Below are 18,748 nucleotides of genomic sequence, written 5' to 3' on the forward strand. Positions count from 1 at the left end.
CGTGCCACTGCACTCCAGCCTGGGCAAGAGTGAGACTCTGTCTCAAAAAAAAAAAAAACAAATTGTCACCAGTATCTACATAGCTTTCCTCACCTGCACTGATCCCAGACATTCCATGATGGAATATAAACATATTAACTTTAATATCTGTTCTGCATCCAAAGCCAAAACTAACCTAAGGGTCATACATATGTGAAAAGGAGAATTATGACTCTCTTCTAAATTGGGCGAAATAGTATTGTCAGTAATGGATAACAGTGTTAACAGCTTGTATGCTAATTAAGCCACATCGCTCAATAATCTCAATTTATAAATAATACCTTCTAGAAAATTGATTCCATCTCCATTTCCACCCAGTTAACATCCTGTCATGATACTTTCTGCACTTTTAAATCTCTGGAGGGCATTTTCTGTATACCCTGTTTCCATTTTCATAACCATAATGTATTTGTCAAATCATTGAAAGCTGGATTTTATTCTCTAACCTTCATAGTCATGAGAAGAAAAAAAAAAGCAGTCACCAATGGAGACTACTAAAGTTTTGTATAATATAATTCTTTTTTTTTTTTTTCTTTTTTTGAGGCGGAGTCTTGCTCTCTCACCCAGGCTGGAGTGCAGTGGCATGATCTCGGCTCACTGCAGTCTCTGCCTCCGGGGTTCACACCATTCTCCTGCCTCAGCCTCCCGAGTAGCTGGGAGTACAGGCGCCCGCCACCACGCCCGGCTAATTTTTTGCATTTTTAGTAGAGACGGGGTTTCACCGTGTTAGCCAGGTTGGTCTCGATCTCCTGACCTCGTGATCCACCCTCCTCGGCCTCCCAAAGTGCTGGGATTACAGGCGTGAGCCACCGCGCCCGGCCTACTTTTTTTTTTTTTTTTTTTTTTTTTTTTTGTACCAATGAGGTCTCACTCTGTCGCGGAGACAGGTCTCAAACTCCTATCCTCAAGCGATCCCCTTGCCTCAGCCTCCTGGGACCACAGGTGTGCGCCAGAACACGCAGCTATTTAAAAAAAAAAAAAAAATTTTTTTTTTTGGTAGTCTCCCTACTTTGCTCAAGCGATCCGCCCGCCTTGGCCTCCCAAGGCGCTGGGATTCCAGGCCGGCCGCATCGCGCCGCCTGCCGTCCTCCTTTGGTTACTCTGACTGCCCACTGATCTGTATAAGAGGATCCGGAGGGGAGATAACGCAAGGTGGAAGTCAGGGTCCGGAGCCTGGTCCAGAGTCTCTGCACTGGTCCTGACCCTGACAAATGTCCCTGCCTGCTGGGGCTCGATTTCCTCCGGCGAAGAATGGACGGTCTCACGCTTGGCCCCTGGCCTCCGAGTTGTGCCCCCAGGACACAGGCAGGCCTGAGCCGGGCTGTAGGCCCGCTGCGGCTTTTACACTGAGGTCTGCCGGCTCAGGATCGGTCCGCTTTGCAGGCGGTTTGTTGAGAACATTAACTAGAACATGAACTACATTAACTAGAAGGCATTGCCAGCTGCGACGGCGGGCCCTGGGGCCAATGATAGTCCAGGACAGCGGCGTTTCCTGTGGGTCGCGAAGCTTGGGGCGGGACTTCCGGCATTTGGATGCAGACGTAATTTGGGCGCGACGGTTCCGTCCACGCCTGCTGTAGGGAGGGGGCGGTGTTCCGTGGCCGCCTCCCTGGCGGCTCTGGGGAAATGAGCAGGTAGGAGGCCGACAGCGACCTCCGCGTCTCGGAGCGAACCGTGAGCCTCCCCGTAACGGGAGAGTTCGACTGTCAGCCAAGGTCACCGCGCCCGGCGCAGGGAAGGGGTGGGGCTCGGCTGAGCCCGCGAGACCCGCCCTGCTCGCCGCAGCCCCCGCCCCGCTCGGGCCTCAGGGTCCCAGTATGGCGACGGCTTTGACGGACCCGGCGCAGGTGAGTGGACGAGCTTTCGGCCTTGCTGCTTTTCTGCTAGTTCGGGGAAGCCTCCTGGGCAGGCCGGAAGCCAAGACAGCCACAGGATTCCTCTTTGTAGTGTTGTTTGTTTACGAAACGTGGAGCATGCTCGTCACTTAGTTTATCTTCTGTCGTGGTAGTACCTGAGAGACGGAATATTCAAGCGGACAGTAGCCAGACTATACATAGATTATAGGACCGTGACGTACAATTTTTTGTAGCCACCTGCCCAGGAAACCAACCTCCTGTTCTACATTAAACAACTCTGGAAACCAGTGTGCCTTAACTTAGTCTTGCAAGGAGCTAGTTTACTCTCTGGTGACATTTCAGGAAGCTAAACGGTAACTCCTGGAACAGTAGGCCCCAAATAGGACTTGATTAGTAACTGACTGTTCTAATTTTTGCCTCCGCTTCCAGCAGAGGACCAAGCAGAGAAAGCCATACGTGCTCAGCCTAACCAATCACATACGATGCCCCACTTTTAGCCCTTCTGCAGCTTTCCACCGCCAAAAGTGTCAGGCCTCTGATAGGTGCTCAATAATTGGTTGAAGGATAAATGAAGTTCCGCTCCAGGGACTCTTGTCACACACATAATCCGAACTCAGCCATGGCCTGCATGTCCCTACCAGGTCCACTATGGCTGACCACCTCTGTCCTCCTTTCCTTCCTTTCCTCCCTGGCTCAGCCCTTCAGACACACGAATATGATCACTCAGAGTTCTTTCTCATCCCTCAGCCTTCACCTTTACAGTTCATTCAGCCTCAGACGCTATCCTCAGATCTCTGCAAGACCCTTTCATATCTTGTTGGCTCTGCTCAAATGTCACTTCTTTGAAGCGGCCTTTCGTGGCAGTTCAGACTAAAGTAGTCCCCTTCTCACCTGCCCTTGGTCTAACTTTTTGTATACAGAATCTGGCAAAATTTTAGACAGCTACTGAGTTGAGGTCTTAAGGATTTTGTGGGGACAAAGAGCATCAGTATTAACACAAGAACTATAACAGTTGGCCTTCATTGAGTCCTTGATGTGAACTGAGAAATGGACATTATTTATCATCTCATTTAATCCTGATCTCCTTAAAGTGACATTCTATTATAAACACTGCCGTACACAAGAGGAGGTCAAGACTCCAACCTGTTTAGTTACCTGCTGACACACAGCACTTAAGTAACAGAAATTCATATTTAATGTGTGGACCACCAGAGCCTTTGTTTTTACAGTCAGTTGGCTGAGAAGCCCTGGAGGTGAACTTTGCAGTCTTTCTCCAGCAAGTCACAGTGGCCATCGGAAGCGAAAGGCAGATATTCCATTAGAGAGGACTGTGTAGACAAAGGCAAAGTGTGTTGGTTGTTTAAGGAGGTCCAAGAGGACTTGTGAGGTTACCATGGTTACCCCATCCCCACCTGCTGAGACATGGCCTGGAAGGGCAAGATCCTGTGGTCTTTTTTGGATGTTCATCCTGCCTTCAGCCCATAAGGCATTTTGGCCAGTCATAAGCCGGGGTTCTCATGACCACAGCCCGCATTATCCTCAGCCACTTGAGTTTCCTGGTCCTGAAGTACACTGGCCTTAGGGATACCTGCTGGCAGGACTCGGGGAAGGAAAAGGCTGATGGTTCATTATGCAATCTCTCTGGGGTCCAGGGGAGAGGATGGGCTGGTCCAGGCACTGTCACTCCTCCGGCATTTGGCACTCATGAATTTGGTGATGAGGGTTTTGCCCACGTCTTGGGGATATTTTCAGGAGCTACTAAAATAGATTAAATAGCAAAAATATGTAGAAATGCTTCACAACTGTATTGTAGATTCACGTTGGTGATGGAGGGTTGTTGGGGTCACAGTATTAAACCCTGAAGCAGAGGGACCTGGGTTAAAATTCTGTCTCTGCTTATAACATGTGAAACTCTAGCTGGGCTTGGTGCTCACACCTGTAGCCCCAGTGCTGTGGGAGGCTGAGGGGAGAGGATCACTTGAGGCTAGGAGTTCGAGACCTGCCTGGTCAACATAGCAAGATCCCAGCTCTACCAAAAGGAAATAGTTGGGCGCAGTGGTGCATGCCTGTAGTCCCAGCTACTTGGGCGGCTGAGGCAGAAGGATCGCTTGAGCCCGGGAGTTCGAGGTTACAGTGAGCTCTGAGCATGCCATTGCACTCCTGTCTGGGTAATAGAGTGAGACCCTGTCTCTGAAAAAAGCAAACAAGCGAAAAACAGAAAACACAAAAGACTAGGAGAATCTGCGGAGCTCCCTTAGCCTCAGGTCAGTGACTGTGACATGGAGATGATTGGCGGTGGTGGTTAGTAATACTTCAGGGGCTGTGGGAGGATTAATAAAATCTCAAAGTCCATCAAGCTCTGAATAACTCATGTCTGTTATTGGGAAAATGGGAACTCTGTATTAATCTGAAAATTGAGGCAGAGATAAATGAGGTCCCTAAGGTCACAAAACTGGCAAGTGTCAGTTTCAGGAGATTGGATTCAAACGTGAGAAGTCTGACTTCAGAGTTTGGGAGTTGTAGTAGCTTTAAAACAGAACGTGAAGCCTTCAGCATGAGCTGGACCAGTGAGGCTCAGGCACTGTGGCTGTCAACATTATTGCTACTATTATTGTCATTATTTCCTCATTTCTTTGATGTCCTCGAACTGTAATTGTCTACATATCACCGTCCACAAGTTGTTGCCATTGTCTTCTGTCATTCTCTGATGGCTCCTGTATAGGATGCTTTTCTTTTTTACATTACAGTAATCTGTCCAAAGCAATGTCTGCCTTCCTCCTTCAGCCTGGTACAAAGTTAGGCCCTCAGGAGGTCCTCAGTGACTTGGGCCTTGATCTTGCTGGACCTTTTCCAGCAAACCACATACGACAGTCCCACGGCAAACTCTACTACCTCTATTTGACATTTCAGGTGTCTGTGACCTTTGATGATGTGGCTGTGACTTTCACCCAGGAGGAGTGGGGGCAGCTGGACCTAGCTCAGCGGACCCTGTACCAGGAGGTGATGCTGGAAAACTGTGGGCTCCTGGTATCTCTGGGTAAGGCCTTCCCCCTCCACCATGCAGGGGACCTGCCACTTCTTCATTCCATCCCCTGACTCCAGGCCTGATGGGTCAAGAAGGCCTGTCGAACCTGCCTTGCCTTCTTCCCACAACTTCAGTCATTTTCTACACTCACCTCTTCCTGAACAGTCTCCCTGTATCACTTTGGACAAGAAATAGTGTACCCTTTGGCTCCCAGCCAAAGGAGAAGGAGGTGGTGGAAGGAAATGGGGTGTTTTGCAGACCCCAAAGGTAGGATTTCCAGCTGTATGTTATGAGGGGTTGAAGTAGGAACTGAGAACCACCACGATGGTGTCCTAGTTTCTCTGTCTGGGTCTGCTCATGTCACTGTCTACTCTGTGTGGTTTTTTTCTGCCTCAGCGAGTTCAAGGGAAGAATAACGACCCCAGGTTTTACTCTTTGTGACCCCTCCTTCCCCTCCAGATTTCTTGTCTGTTTCTCTGGCCTCTGTGGGGCGTGCTTGAGGCAGCAAATGCTGCTCCACCTCCAGCTCATACTTGCCTCCATCTCTCACCCACTGCCCAGCATGGACTGGCCTCCGTCTGCAGTTCTTTTTTTGAGTTCCAGAGCAGGATCTGCCTGGGTGGGCCTGGTTGCTTGTGTATCTGCTCCACAGCGCAGTCTGTGGTGTCAAGGGTGGTGGGGTGTTCTCCAAGAAGGGTTGAGTCAGGCAGGCCCCCAGGAGACTTTGACCTTCTGTACTACCAGGTGTTATTCTAAACAACACTTTAATCACCTTCGTGTCCTCTTGATTCTAAAGTCACTCTGCTGCAGCCTTGCTGGGCTTCTTGTTATTTCCCCAAGTGCCCACCCGCCTCAGGCGATTGCATTTGCTGTTCTGCTTGATGAGTGTTCTCAGGGTAATTCAGCATTTCACGTGGCCGCCGCTTCTCAGCACCGCCATTGCCTCCTCACCCAGCCCTTCCCTGACCACCGAATCTTGGGGAGGCCCCTTTCTCACCACAGCCTCCTCCCTTTACCTTGTTCATGTCTTTCTAAGCTAGTGGTTCTCAAGCAGGGACGATGTTGAGCTTCAGTGGACACTGGGCAATGTGCGGAGACATTTTGGTTGTTAACACTAAGATGATGACATTGACATCTAGTGGGTGGAGACCTGGAATGCCACTCAACATCCTTGTAATGCACAGGACAGATCCTTCTTCCCCCGATCTCACAAAGAATTATCTGAACCTGAATGTCAGTTGTGCTAAGGTTGAGAAGCTCTTTTTCAGAGAGTGCTTGGACAGACACTACCTCAGCTGGTGCTGAGAGACACCCAAGGAAGTTGTTCTTTTATTGCATCTCGTCTGGCCTGCTTAGCATTTGAGGAAAAGTCTGGTTTAGTGCTGAGTCTTAATATCCTGCAAACTGTTGGCAACTTCCCCTTTTCTACAGAGGGAACAGCCTTAGGCTCACAGCCCTGAACAAGCAGCCTGAGCTCACAGGGACCAAACAGCACCGTTGTCTTGAGACGGAGTCTCGCCGTCGCCCAGGCCGGAGTGCAGTGGTGTGATCTTGGCTCACTGCAACCTCTGCCTCCTGGATTCAAGCATTGCTCATGCCTCAGCCTCCTGAGTAGCTAGGATTACAGGCAGGTGCCACCACACCCAGGTAATTTTGGTATGCGTTGTTTTGATTTATTGCTGCTTTTTCATGGTTACCTGCCATCAAGACAAGTGGCTCTGGATTTTCCATTTACCAGAGTGATAAGGATTCCATTTTTGAAGAAATCTAAGAAAAATAACAAGCAGGTCACTTTTAGGAAAAGCAGGCCAGGCACAGTGGCTCACGCCTGCAATCTCAGCACTGTGGGAGGGCACGGCAGGCGGATCACGAGGTCAGGAGATAGAGACCAGCCTGGCCAACATGGTGAAATCCCGTCTCTACTAAAAATACAAAAATTAGCTAGGCATGGTGGTGCGTGCCTGTAGTCCCAGCTACTCAGGAGGTGGAGGCAGGAGAATCACTTGAACCAGGGAGGCAGAGGTTGCAGTGAGCTGGGATCACGCCACTGCACTCCAGCCTGCTGACAGAGTGAGGCTCCATCTCAAAAAAAAAAAAAAAGAAGAAAAAGAAAAGCAATTAACAGTCCAGATCCCCAGAGCACTGACTGGGTGTCTCAGGCCTGTTCCAGGCAGTGTTCATGCTCCATTTCTTTTCACAGGATCCTTGTCGTCAGCAAATAAGGAAAATTTAGCCACTCCTACGAGTCCCGCATCCAGTTTAACTTACTCAGCACAGATGAAACACCTTCATTTTATGAAACCACTGAATTTTTTTGTAGTAAAAATTCTTCTTTTGTGAACTTTTTTTTGGTTTTTTTTTTTTTTTTTGAGGTGGAGTTTCACTCTTGTTGCCCAGGCTGGAGTGCAATGGTGCAAGATCATAGCTCACTGTGATCCTAACACCTCACCCTCTCCAGTAGCTGGGACTACAGATGTGAGCCACTGTGCTGCTATATGAAGTTTCTGTCAGTATCCTTATGTAACCATATCACAGTAGGACGCTCAGTTTTTAAATGTTTGAATGGTTCATGAAATGCTGGGGTCTGGAGTCACTGACCCGCCCCTCACCCTGGCCACTGGTCCCTGAGGGTGAATCCTCCAGCTCACATCTCGGCCTCGTCACCACCCTCTGCCACCCACTCTGGTGCTCTTGGTTTCCTCTGTAGTGTATTGCTTGGGAGAGCAGGGTTTGGAGCCAGAACCCTGGTGTCCAGCCCCAGCTCTGCTCTTCAGAAACTCCACGGCCGGCCAGGCGCGGTGGCTCAAGCCTGTAATCCCAGCACTTTGGGAGGCCGAGACGGGCAGATCACGAGGTCAGGAGATCGAGACCATCCTGGCTAACACAGTGAAACCCCGTCTCTACTAAAAAATATGAAAAACTAGCCGGGCGAGGTGGCGGCGCCTGTAGTCCCAGCTACTCGGGAGGCTGAGGCAGGAGAATGGCGTAAACCCGGGAGGCGGAGCTTGCAGTGAGCCAAGATCGCGCCACTGCACTCCAGCCTGGGTGACAGAGCGAGACTCTGTCTCAAAACAAAAAAAACAAAAAAAAACTCCACGGCCTTGGGCACGTTTCTGAACTTGCCTGTGCCTCAGTGTTATTGTTCAAATGAGGACTTATCCTAGTCACATCCCAGGGCTGTTGCCAGGGTCAAGGGTTATTTTATGGAAAGGGCTCAGAACAGCACCTGGGAGACCAGGCTGTGTCCAGGGAGCCATTACAATCTCTGTTGCCACCAATACTGTTACCGTCATCCTCATCACAATTATTGTCAGGGGCATACCTTGACCTGGCACTTTCTGGGCAGCGTTGTGGAGCTTTGTGGTTAAACAGCACAGACAGAGATGGCAGGACCTGGGTTTCCTTATTGACTCAGCCATTCACCAGTTCTGTGCTCTTCAGCAAATCACTTTACCTCCGGGAGCCTGCGTTTCTTTGTCAACAAAATGGTGTTGATTATGATAATGGACATCCTGGGTATACCGTGAGGAAATCCTCAACTGGAATCCTCATTTAACGGCTAGGCATGGTGGCTCACACCTGTAATCCTAGCACTCTGGGAGGCTGAGGCGGGTGGATCACCTGAAGTCAGGAATTCAGGACTAGCCTGGCCAACATAGTGAAACCTCATTTCTACTTAAAATACAAAAAAATTAACCAGGCGTGGTGGCGCGCGCGTCTAGTCCCAGCTACTTGGGAGGCCGAGTGAGCCGAGATCACGCCACTGCTCTCCAGCCTGGGCAACAGACACATTTAGTCTTTGGTTTAGAGGAAGAGCATTATAAAACATTGCTTAGGTTGTTTAAAAAAAAAAAAAGACTTAGATCAATGAAGATACATACCTTGTTTTGAATGAAAAGAATCAATATTTAATATTTAAAGTGTATCACTTTTTCTCTAAGATATTCCATAAATGTTGTTCACTTTTGAAATGACATAATGCATTTAAATGCTTGGCATAGTCCCTTGGACATGGTTATAGCCTACAAATACTAGTTTTTGACTTACTATTAGGAGTAGAGATTCTGTGGCAGCATGACATGGCCTGCCCTTGGTTTCCAGATCACATGCTAACTTTTTGTTCCCATGGATAGGTGTAGCTTCATTCCAAGGTCTGGTCCCCATCCTGAAGTCCCAGACTGGATTGAAGGTCTTTATTTCTTTTCACCAACATCCATGTGTCCACTTTCTTTCTCCATAAACAGGGTGTCCTGTTCCCAGACCTGAGCTGATCTACCACCTAGAGCATGGGCAGGAGCCATGGACCAGGAAGGAAGACCTCTCCCAAGACACCTGTCCAGGTAGGAGCCAAGATCTGGGGAGGTCGGAGTCCCTGCTGGCTTGAGACTGGATGGAGACCACTGGCCCTGGGATCTCTTGGGAAGCTTCTCACTGTGGCTTCTCTAAGGGTTTGGGAGCCTTAGAGCCCTTAGTGGTTTCTCCGTCCTCCTAGCCCTGTCACACTTGTCCCCACTCCTGGGGAGGAGTGAGGTGTATGAACTGAGATTGGTCCTGGGGCTCCAACCTTGTGTGCCTGAAACCTGGTTTGCCAGTCAGCTACTCTGTGACCCTAGTGAAGTTTGTATATGAGTTTGGCTAAGTTAACACCAGCTGCTGTATCCAACAAATTCCAAAATTTAAATGATTCACGTATGAAAACTCTTTTCACTCATACCAAGGTCTGTGTGGGTCGGGAGGGAACTCTGTACCACAGTTATTCAGGACCTAGAGTCCTTCTGTCGTCAACCTATTGCTTTAAGGTTGTCCTGACATCCTCTTGCTGGTAGAGAATTAAGGGAATAAGGGATGTCATACCCACTTCCAGAAATACCACCTCCCCTCACATTTCACCCATGGGAACTGGGCATTTGGCTGTACTTGGGTCCATGAGTCTAGGAATTGTGGCTGAGCTGCCTGTCCAAGGAGAACAGCAGATGATCTGGTGAGCACCTACTCAGTCCACTATACTCAGTCTATTCCTGAAAAATGCTATTAGAAATTTTTTTTTTTTTTGAGACAGAGTCTCTCTCTGTTGCCCAGGCTGGAGTGCAGTGGCGCAGTCTCAGCTCACTGCAAGCTCCGCCTCCCGGGTTCACGCCATTCTCCTGCCTCAGGCGCCCACCACCGCACCCAGCTAATTTTTTGTATTTTTAGTAGAGACGGGGTTTCACCGTGTTAGCCAGGATGGTCTCGATCTCCTGACCTCGTGATCCGCCCGTCTCGGCCTCCCAAAGTGCTGGGATTACAGGTGTGAGCCACCACGCCCGGCCCAGAAATTATTTTTATAGAAAAAAAAGAAAAACATTATTTTTATGCTATTGGGCAGTTTGAAGATGTAATCATGTGATACATTAATGCATAAAACTGCATAGATTCTGAGCCGTGTTACGTAAGTGACTCATCGAAGTAAGCTGTGAGTGTTACTCATGTCATATAAACCTTAGTGAGTGATGATACGTTACATTTCCTTCTGAACTCTGGGGAGCAGGGCCTGTTTTACTCTCCCAAGTTCTCTTTCCAGTTATATTCTGCCTATTAGCCTCTCCCACCTTCTCCTTCCACTCATTCCCTTAGTGTCAATCAGACACTAAGAAGCAGTACTTCCTCCATGTCTTCCTATGTCTCCTGTTTTCCAAAAATCCTCAGGGTGACATTTGACCTCTGTCCCACACTCAGGCTGCTGAGGACATGAGGCCATCTGTCAGGTGTGTGGATTGGTGCCACTGCAGAGCCTTGGCGTCTGCCCACATGGGTTCCTTGAGCTGCTCATCCAACCCTGAGTGTTTATGCGGTCCCTATTCAGCCCTTCAGAGTCTCTTCCAGATCGTCCCTTCTTCAGTGCCACATCTCCACTTGAAAATCCCGAAAGCACAAAACTCAACATGCCTAACAAGGAACCCGTGATCTTGCTCGCTCTTGCCACCTCGCAAGTTTCAGTGAATGGCTCTGCCATCCAGGCAGATTAGGGGACTGGATCCAACCTCAGACAGGTCAACCCCTCCGCCTCCATAAGTCCCTGCATCCAGTCTATCTCCAGAGCCTTTCGATTTCACATCATGCATGTCTCCTGAATTCATCCCTCTATCACCTCCATGAGACCTATCCTTCTGCTTTTTTTTTTTTTTTTTGAGATGGAATTTTGCTCTTGTTGCCCAGGCTGGAGTGCAATGGCACGATCTTGACTCAACGCAACCTCCGCCTCCCGGGTTCAAGCGATTCTCCTGCCTCAGCCTCCCAAGTAGCTGGGATTACAGGCATGCGCCACCACACCTGGCTCATTTTGTATTTTTAGTAGAGATGGGGTTTCTCCATGTTGGTCAGGTTGGTCTCGAATTCCTGACCTCAGGTGATCCGCCCACCTTAGCCTCCCAAAGTGCTGGGATTACGGGCGTGAGCCACCGCGCCCAGCCTCCTTAGGCTCTTACTCTAAGCTCTTACCATCTTTTTTCTAGGGCATGTTAATAGACTCCCAAAACTTAATCTCTGTATCTGCTTTGTGCCTCTGGTTGGCTCTTTGTCCTGCATGGGGTACTCCAGCATTCAGACCTTGTTCCAGACAGTTAATATTTCCCCAGCCACTCAGCATGTGACTGCTGATGTATCAGCAGGTTTTCATGTTGACAATATCATCTACTTACATTGTTTAATCAGCAGTCCTTACACATTCCTCTCAACCTCTCATGTCGGTAGCTTCTCTCTTCCCCTGATGAAAGAGGTCTTGCCCTTGGCCACGGTCAGTTTTTTTGAAGAGTTTGTATCACACCTTTTCATGGACATTTTTTCTTCACTTATATTCTGCTTGTCTTGTAACTTCATCCTTTCTGTACTCAACATAAAAATGCTCAACTTCCTTATCCTTGAAGAAAATTCAACAATTCAGTGTTCATGGTTCACAGTATATTCATATATTCATTCACTCTCTGAGCACTTCATTGTTTACGTTTTTATATCAGTGATGCTGTGGACATTTATATATGTTGTTCATCTTTCACATGTGTAGGGGCACATTTTTGATGTTTCTGGAGTGAAATAATTGGATTATAAACTATGCAAATGTTCTAGTTTGCAAGATCATTCTCATTGTTTTCTTTTTTTTTTTTTTTTTTTTTGAGACGGAGTCTCGCTCTGTCGCCCAGGCTGGAGTGCAGTGGCCAGATCTCAGCTCACTGCAAGCTCCGCCTCCCGGGTTCACGCCATTCTCCTGCCTCAGCCTCCCGAGTAGCTGGGACTACAGGCGCCCGCCGCCTCGCCCGGCTAGTTTTTTGTATTTTTTAGTAGAGACGGGGTTTCACCGTGTTAGCCAGGATGGTCTCGATCTCCTGACCTCGTGATCCGCCCGTCTCGGCCTCCCAAAGTGCTGGGATTACAGGCTTGAGCCACCGCGCCCGGCATTCTCATTGTTTTCTAAAGGGCCTATATCAAAAAATTCCTCTCAGGAATTTTTGGAAGTTTCCATTGATCCATATCCTATCTAGTACTTGAAACTATAAGGCCCCTCAATTTTTGCTGATCAAATGGAAACAAAATATTATCTCTTGTGCTCTTGATTTGCATTTTCCTCATGGGTAAGGTTGTTTAGTGTCTTTCACAATTCTGAGCCAATCTGTATTTTCTTCTGTGAGATGTTATTTGGTGATAAATGCCTATTTTTCAATTAACTTCTTTGGCTTTCTCTTTTTATTTGATTTTTATACATTCTAGATACCTATCTTTTATCAGTTACATTTGCTGCAGGTATATTCTTCTAGTTTTTAATTTTGTCCTTCCACTCTCTTTAAAGTATCTTTTGTTCAGTGAGTTCCTTACATAGTGTAGTCTGATTTATGTTTTTTTTTACGTGATTAATGATTTTGTGCCTTGTGGAAAAAATGTTGCTTTACCCTAATATTGAAAAGGTATTCTTGTTTATTTTATTGTCAGTTGTAAAACTTGCCATTTGGCATTTAAGTCTTTATCAATCTGAAGTTGGTTTTGAGTACAAAATGTGATAGAATACAGTATTTCCATTCCCCATGTGGGTAGCCAATTTTTCTAGCTCTATTTCCTTAGTAGTCTCTCACCACTGAGGTGCTGTGCCTCCTTGCCATCTACCAAAGCCCCATCTGTGTGCAAGGGGATTTCTGAGCTCTCCGTTCTTCTTTATTCCCAGTTGGCATCGTGTCTGTGCCAGAGTGGTACCTCTGCCTTATGAGCCCTGTCCTGAGAGTGGCACTGCTCTTCACAGCTGTCACCTAGGTCAGAATGTTAGGAATCAGTTCCCCTGTGCCTATTCTTTCCCTAGATTCTCATCACCACAACCCTCTCATGTGCTGTAGCTCATTTGCATATTCTGTCTCCTAAGGCTATAGTGTCTTTCCCACTTTCTCTCGTGACCAGTAGGACTTACTTCACTGGGTATCTTCTACTGGAAAAATGCCTTGACCTTTTTCTACCCAGGATTAGCCAAACTCAAGATTAAGGACACAGTCCTCCAGGACTTTGTCAAGTCTGCCCAAATCCTCTAATTCCAACTGCAAATTCAGGGATTTCCTGAAACCACCCTCAGGTTTCATAACTTGCTAAAAAGATCCACAAGACTTTCTAAAACCTATTATGCGGCCGGGCGCGGTGGCTCAAGCCTGTAATCCCAGCACTTTGGGAGGCCAAGACGGGCGGATCACGAGGTCAGGAGATCGAGACCATCCTGGCTAACACGGTGAAACCCCGTCTCTACTAAAAAATACAAAAAAAAACTTAGCCGGGCGAGGTGGCGGGCGCCTGTAGTCCCAGCTACTCGGGAGGCTGAGGCAGGAGAATGGCGTAAACCCAGGAGGTGGAGCTTGCAGTGAGCTGAGATCCGGCCACTGCACTCCAGCCTGGGCGACAGAGCGAGACTCCGTCTCAAAAAAAAAAAAAAAACCTATTATGCTCACAGTTTTGTTTATTACAGACAAAGCATACAAATTAGAAGAGGACACAGGATATGGGGCTGAGGGTGTTCCAAACACAAAGCTTTCTCGGTGACTTGTTACCCACCCAGCATTGATGTGTAAAATACGTGCACAGAGCATTGCAAACCCAGGAAACTCAGTGGAGCTCTGGTTTTTAGAGTTTGTTGAGCTTTATTACACAAGTACAGTTGATCGAGACATTGCCCATAGTGACATGTGAAGTTTCCAGCCTTCATCCCTTTTCCAGAGTTCAGCTGGTATCTTGTGGCTCAGAGACCTAACCTTCTACTCGCTGGTTGGTCTTTCTGGTGCCACCAGACCTCAGCCAGAGTCATCTATTTAGGATAAACTATTTAGGGACCCATAATGAGTTACCTTTATGTAAATATTCAGTCTGGAATTGAGGCAGTGTCTCCACCCTAGGCCTTGTCCCCTCACCTGGTCTCTCTGCCTGGTCTCCCTTTCAAGGAGTCAGGAATCCAAGGTAAAGAAAAGAAACAAATTACAGACCTGGGGTTCAAGATGGCAAAATATAACAGACATAAAGGCACCATTTACAACTTCATTTTTTTCACTGAAGTGGTGATTTTGTGTCTTCTCTTTTTACATTACTAACAGGCCCTTTTGTGTATCGGATTTCTTTCAGGTGACAAAGGAAAACCTGAGAACCCAGAACCTACCACCTGTGAGCTAGCCTTGTCTGAAGAAATCTCATTCTGGAGACAACTAACACAAGGAGCTTCAGGGGACTCCCAGTTGGGGCAACCCAAGGATCAGGATGGGTTTTCAGAAATGCAGGGAGAACACTTGAGACCAGGGTTAGATTCCCAAAAGGAGAAGCTTCCTGGAAAAATGAGCCCCAAACATGATGGTTTAGGGACAGCTGATGGTGTGTGTTCAAGGGTTATACAGGATCAGGTCTCCTTAGGAGATGATGTCCGTGACTGTGACTCTCATGGATCAGGTGAAAATCCAGTGATTCAGGAAGAGGAAAATACCTTTAAATGCAGTGAATGTGAAAAAGTGTTTAACAAGAAACGTCTGCTTGCTCGGCATGAGAGGATTCACTCTGGAGTGAAGCCCTATGAATGCACAGAGTGTGGGAAAACCTTTAGCAAGAGTACGTACCTCCTGCAGCACCACATGGTCCACACTGGGGAGAAGCCCTATAAGTGCATGGAGTGTGGAAAGGCTTTTAATCGGAAGTCACACCTTACCCAGCACCAGCGGATTCACAGTGGAGAGAAGCCTTACAAGTGCAGTGAATGCGGAAAGGCCTTCACCCACCGCTCCACTTTCGTCTTGCATAACAGGAGCCACACTGGAGAAAAACCCTTTGTGTGCAAAGAGTGTGGCAAAGCCTTTCGAGATAGGCCAGGTTTCATTCGACACTACATCATCCACAGTGGTGAGAATCCCTACGAGTGCTTTGAATGTGGCAAGGTCTTCAAACACAGGTCATACCTCATGTGGCACCAGCAGACTCACACCGGGGAGAAGCCCTATGAGTGCAGTGAATGTGGGAAGGCCTTCTGTGAGAGCGCAGCCCTGATTCACCACTATGTCATCCACACTGGGGAGAAGCCCTTTGAGTGCCTCGAATGTGGGAAGGCTTTCAACCACCGATCATACCTCAAGAGGCACCAGCGGATTCACACTGGGGAGAAGCCTTATGTGTGTAATGAATGTGGAAAGGCCTTTACCCACTGCTCTACTTTTATCTTGCATAAAAGGGCCCACACTGGAGAAAAGCCTTTTGAGTGCAAAGAATGTGGGAAAGCCTTTAGCAACAGGGCAGACCTTATTCGACACTTCAGCATCCACACTGGAGAGAAGCCCTATGAGTGCATGGAGTGTGGAAAGGCCTTCAACCGCAGGTCAGGCCTCACAAGGCACCAGCGGATTCATAGTGGAGAGAAGCCCTATGAATGCATTGAGTGTGGGAAAACATTTTGCTGGAGCACAAACCTCATTCGACACTCCATCATCCATACTGGAGAGAAGCCGTATGAGTGCAGTGAATGTGGAAAGGCCTTCAGTCGCAGCTCATCTCTCACTCAGCATCAAAGGATGCATACTGGGAGAAATCCTATCAGTGTAACAGATGTGGGAAGACCTTTTCCAAGTGGGCAGACCTCAGTCAACATCCAGGAACTTTTATTGGGGAAAAACTTTTTGAATGTCACCACTGAGGAAAATCTTTTGCAAGAGGAAGCATCTTACGTGGCATCTGATCATACATACCAAAGAGAAACCCCACAAGTGTCTTCACTGTGAGAAAACCTTCTGTTGCCAAATGTCATTTGTCACCTAAGGAGTCATATTAGAAAATCACACAGCTTAGAGCCTTATTCTCCATCTGAATTCATCCTGGAAAAACACCCAGTGGTTATTATGCACTTAGGAAAACCTTTAGCTCCATCTTTGTCGTTAGTTTACAGTGCAGTGTTATCTCAGGAATTTTTATAAAAAGAGGTGACATAGAAAAAATGAAATGCAGACACTGCTTCTTTTATACTGTTGTCTTATATGTACGTTTCTGTCCCACGTCAGGAAAGTTAGCAAGGCAAGGTCTGGAAACTTACTGAATGTCTTTGTTCTACAACATTGTCTCTTCTTAAGAAGCATTGTTTTTATGAGAAATATGAAGGCTTGAGTTATGAAATACTTTTATATTTAAGGATTAAAGGAAACATGAATGCGCACGTTTTATTCCACCACTTAAGACTGTTTTAAGTCTTTGATTTGGAGAAAAAAAAAAATGCTTTTTTAATGGGTATTGAACACTTAACACAGAATTTTTCTTGATTCCCATCTGTTGGTTTACTTGATTGCTATAGCTGTATGGTAAATCTCAAAATTAGGTAATGTGATTTTCTTTTTTCTTATTTTTATTTAAAATTCATTTAGCATTCCTAGTTTCTTTGACTTTCCATATACACTTTAGGATTGATTTTTCTGTTTTTCAAATATTCTTGCTTGGATTTTGATATAATTGAGTTAAACCTGTAGATCAATATGTTGAGTATTGGCATCTTAGCCTTCCAATTCATGAACATGGCATATCTTTTCATTTATTTAAATTTTCTTTGATATATTTCATTACTGTTTTATAGTTTACACAGTATAACTCCTGCACATTTAAAATAAGATTTATAGCTTCATAGTTTTTTGCGTGATTGTAAATGGCATTGATTAAAGTTTCAGTTTTCATATGATGTTGGCTAGTATACAGAAACATTATTTTTTCCATCTTATTTTGCTGTCTTGCAACTTTCCTAAACTCATCATTTCTTGCCATTTCCTTTGGGATAATCCTTAAGATTTTAAACATAGAAATATCATTTGCAATTTGGGACAGTTTTATTTCTTGCTTCCCATCTGTACACCTTTTATTTACTTTTCTCATGTTATTGCACTAGGTAGGATTTCCAGTGTGATACTGAATACAAATAGTGACAAGTTATCCATGCCTTGTTCATGATATTGGGGGGAAATGTTCGGTTTCTCATTAATATGATGTTGAAAGTTTCTTCCAAAAAGTTTCTCTATCAAGTTTAGAAAGTTCCTCTCTATTCCTAATTTGCTGGGATTTTTTGGTTATTATTAATAAGTGTTGAATTTTGTCACTTGCTTTTTCTCCACTGATTGATTTAATTATGTCATGTTACTTCTGTAGTCAGCTGATGTGTTACCTTGACTGAGTTCTGAGTATCGAACCAGCCTCACATCCTTGTGATAAGCCCTACTTGCTCATGGAGTATAATTTTGTTTGTATACTATGCAACAGTATTTCATTTGCTAGTATTTTGTTGAGGAAGCTTCCCTCTAATTTCATGAGTGATAATCTGTAGTTTTTTTTTCTTCAACTGTTACTGTTTGGTTTTGATGTCTAGATGATAACTAGCCTCCTAACATGAGTTGGAAGGAATTATCTTCTGTTTTTTTGGAAGATCCTATGTAGAATCGGTGTTATTTGTTCCTTTAATGTTTGGTAGCATTCTCCAGCAAACAAGTGGGACCTGGAGATTTTCCTTTTGGATGCTTTTTAATTATGTATTTATTTTATTTAATAGGTATAGAACTATTCAGAGTATTTCATATTGGATGAATTTTTATAGATTTTCTTAAGGAAGTGTTCATTTAATGTAAATATTCTCATTTGTAGCATTCTTTGAAATATTTCCTTTTAGCCTCTTGTTGGCAGCAGGATCTGTACTTACGTTCCTTGTTGTATTCTTGATGTTGAAAATGGATCACTTATTGTCAGTCTTTGTGGACATATGTCAATTTCATTGATCATTTCAAAGAAATAGCACTTTATATCACTGATTTTTCTCCACTTTCTGTTCTTAATTTCACTGATACCTGCTCTGATCTGTATTGTATCTTTCCTTCTACTTGCTTTGGTTGTATTTGACTCAGTGGTTTCCTGAGGTGGATGTTTAGGTTATTGATTTGAGGCTTTTTTCTTTTTTCATATAAGCTTTAAGTTCTATACATTTTTCTTACAGTGCTGTTAGTTTCATCCCACAAGTTTTAATATGTTTTTGATTATCTTACTCAGTTCTAAGATTTCCTGATTCCTTTTGAGACATCTTCTCTAACCCATGAATTATTTAGAAGTATATTGTTTAATAGTATTTGGAGTATTCCCTGCTATTTGTTATTGATTTCTAATTTGTTTTGCATTTGATGTTACTGTTTAAATTTGTTGACTTTTTTCCTTTATGATCCAGGATATAGGCTATCTTGTTTTATATAGCTGCTTGAAAAGAATGTGTGTTCTTGGTCATTGGGTGGAGTTTCTATAAATGTTTGTATGATCCTGTTGGTGGTGTTATTTAGGTCTCCTATAT

At 45.7% G+C, this 18,748-nt stretch overlaps 1 protein-coding gene across 3 annotated transcripts; it reads left to right on the top strand.

Moving 5' to 3' along the window:
- Positions 1-1,556: 1,556 nt before the first annotated feature.
- LOC101016555 (zinc finger protein 805) lies at positions 1,557-16,609 on the top strand. Of its 3 annotated transcripts, XM_009195441.4 has the most exons (4): positions 1,557-1,886; positions 4,806-4,932; positions 9,165-9,260; positions 14,536-16,609. In XM_009195441.4, the coding sequence occupies exons 1-4, from the start codon at positions 1,857-1,859 to the stop codon at positions 16,164-16,166; spliced, it is 1,884 nt and encodes a 627-aa protein (XP_009193705.1). In that variant the 5' UTR covers positions 1,557-1,856; the 3' UTR covers positions 16,167-16,609. The 3 variants fall into 3 exon arrangements, with proteins under 3 accessions (XP_009193705.1, XP_017808228.1, XP_021787176.1); XM_017952739.3 differs by lacking the exon at positions 4,806-4,932 and having other exon boundaries at positions 1,558-1,886; XM_021931484.1 differs by lacking the exon at positions 1,557-1,886 and having other exon boundaries at positions 1,901-4,932.
- The last annotated feature ends 2,139 nt before the right edge of the window (positions 16,610-18,748 follow it).

This window comes from Papio anubis, chromosome 20 (genome assembly GCF_008728515.1).
Source record: "Papio anubis isolate 15944 chromosome 20, Panubis1.0, whole genome shotgun sequence".
In the NCBI taxonomy this organism is placed as follows: Eukaryota; Metazoa; Chordata; class Mammalia; order Primates; family Cercopithecidae; genus Papio; species Papio anubis.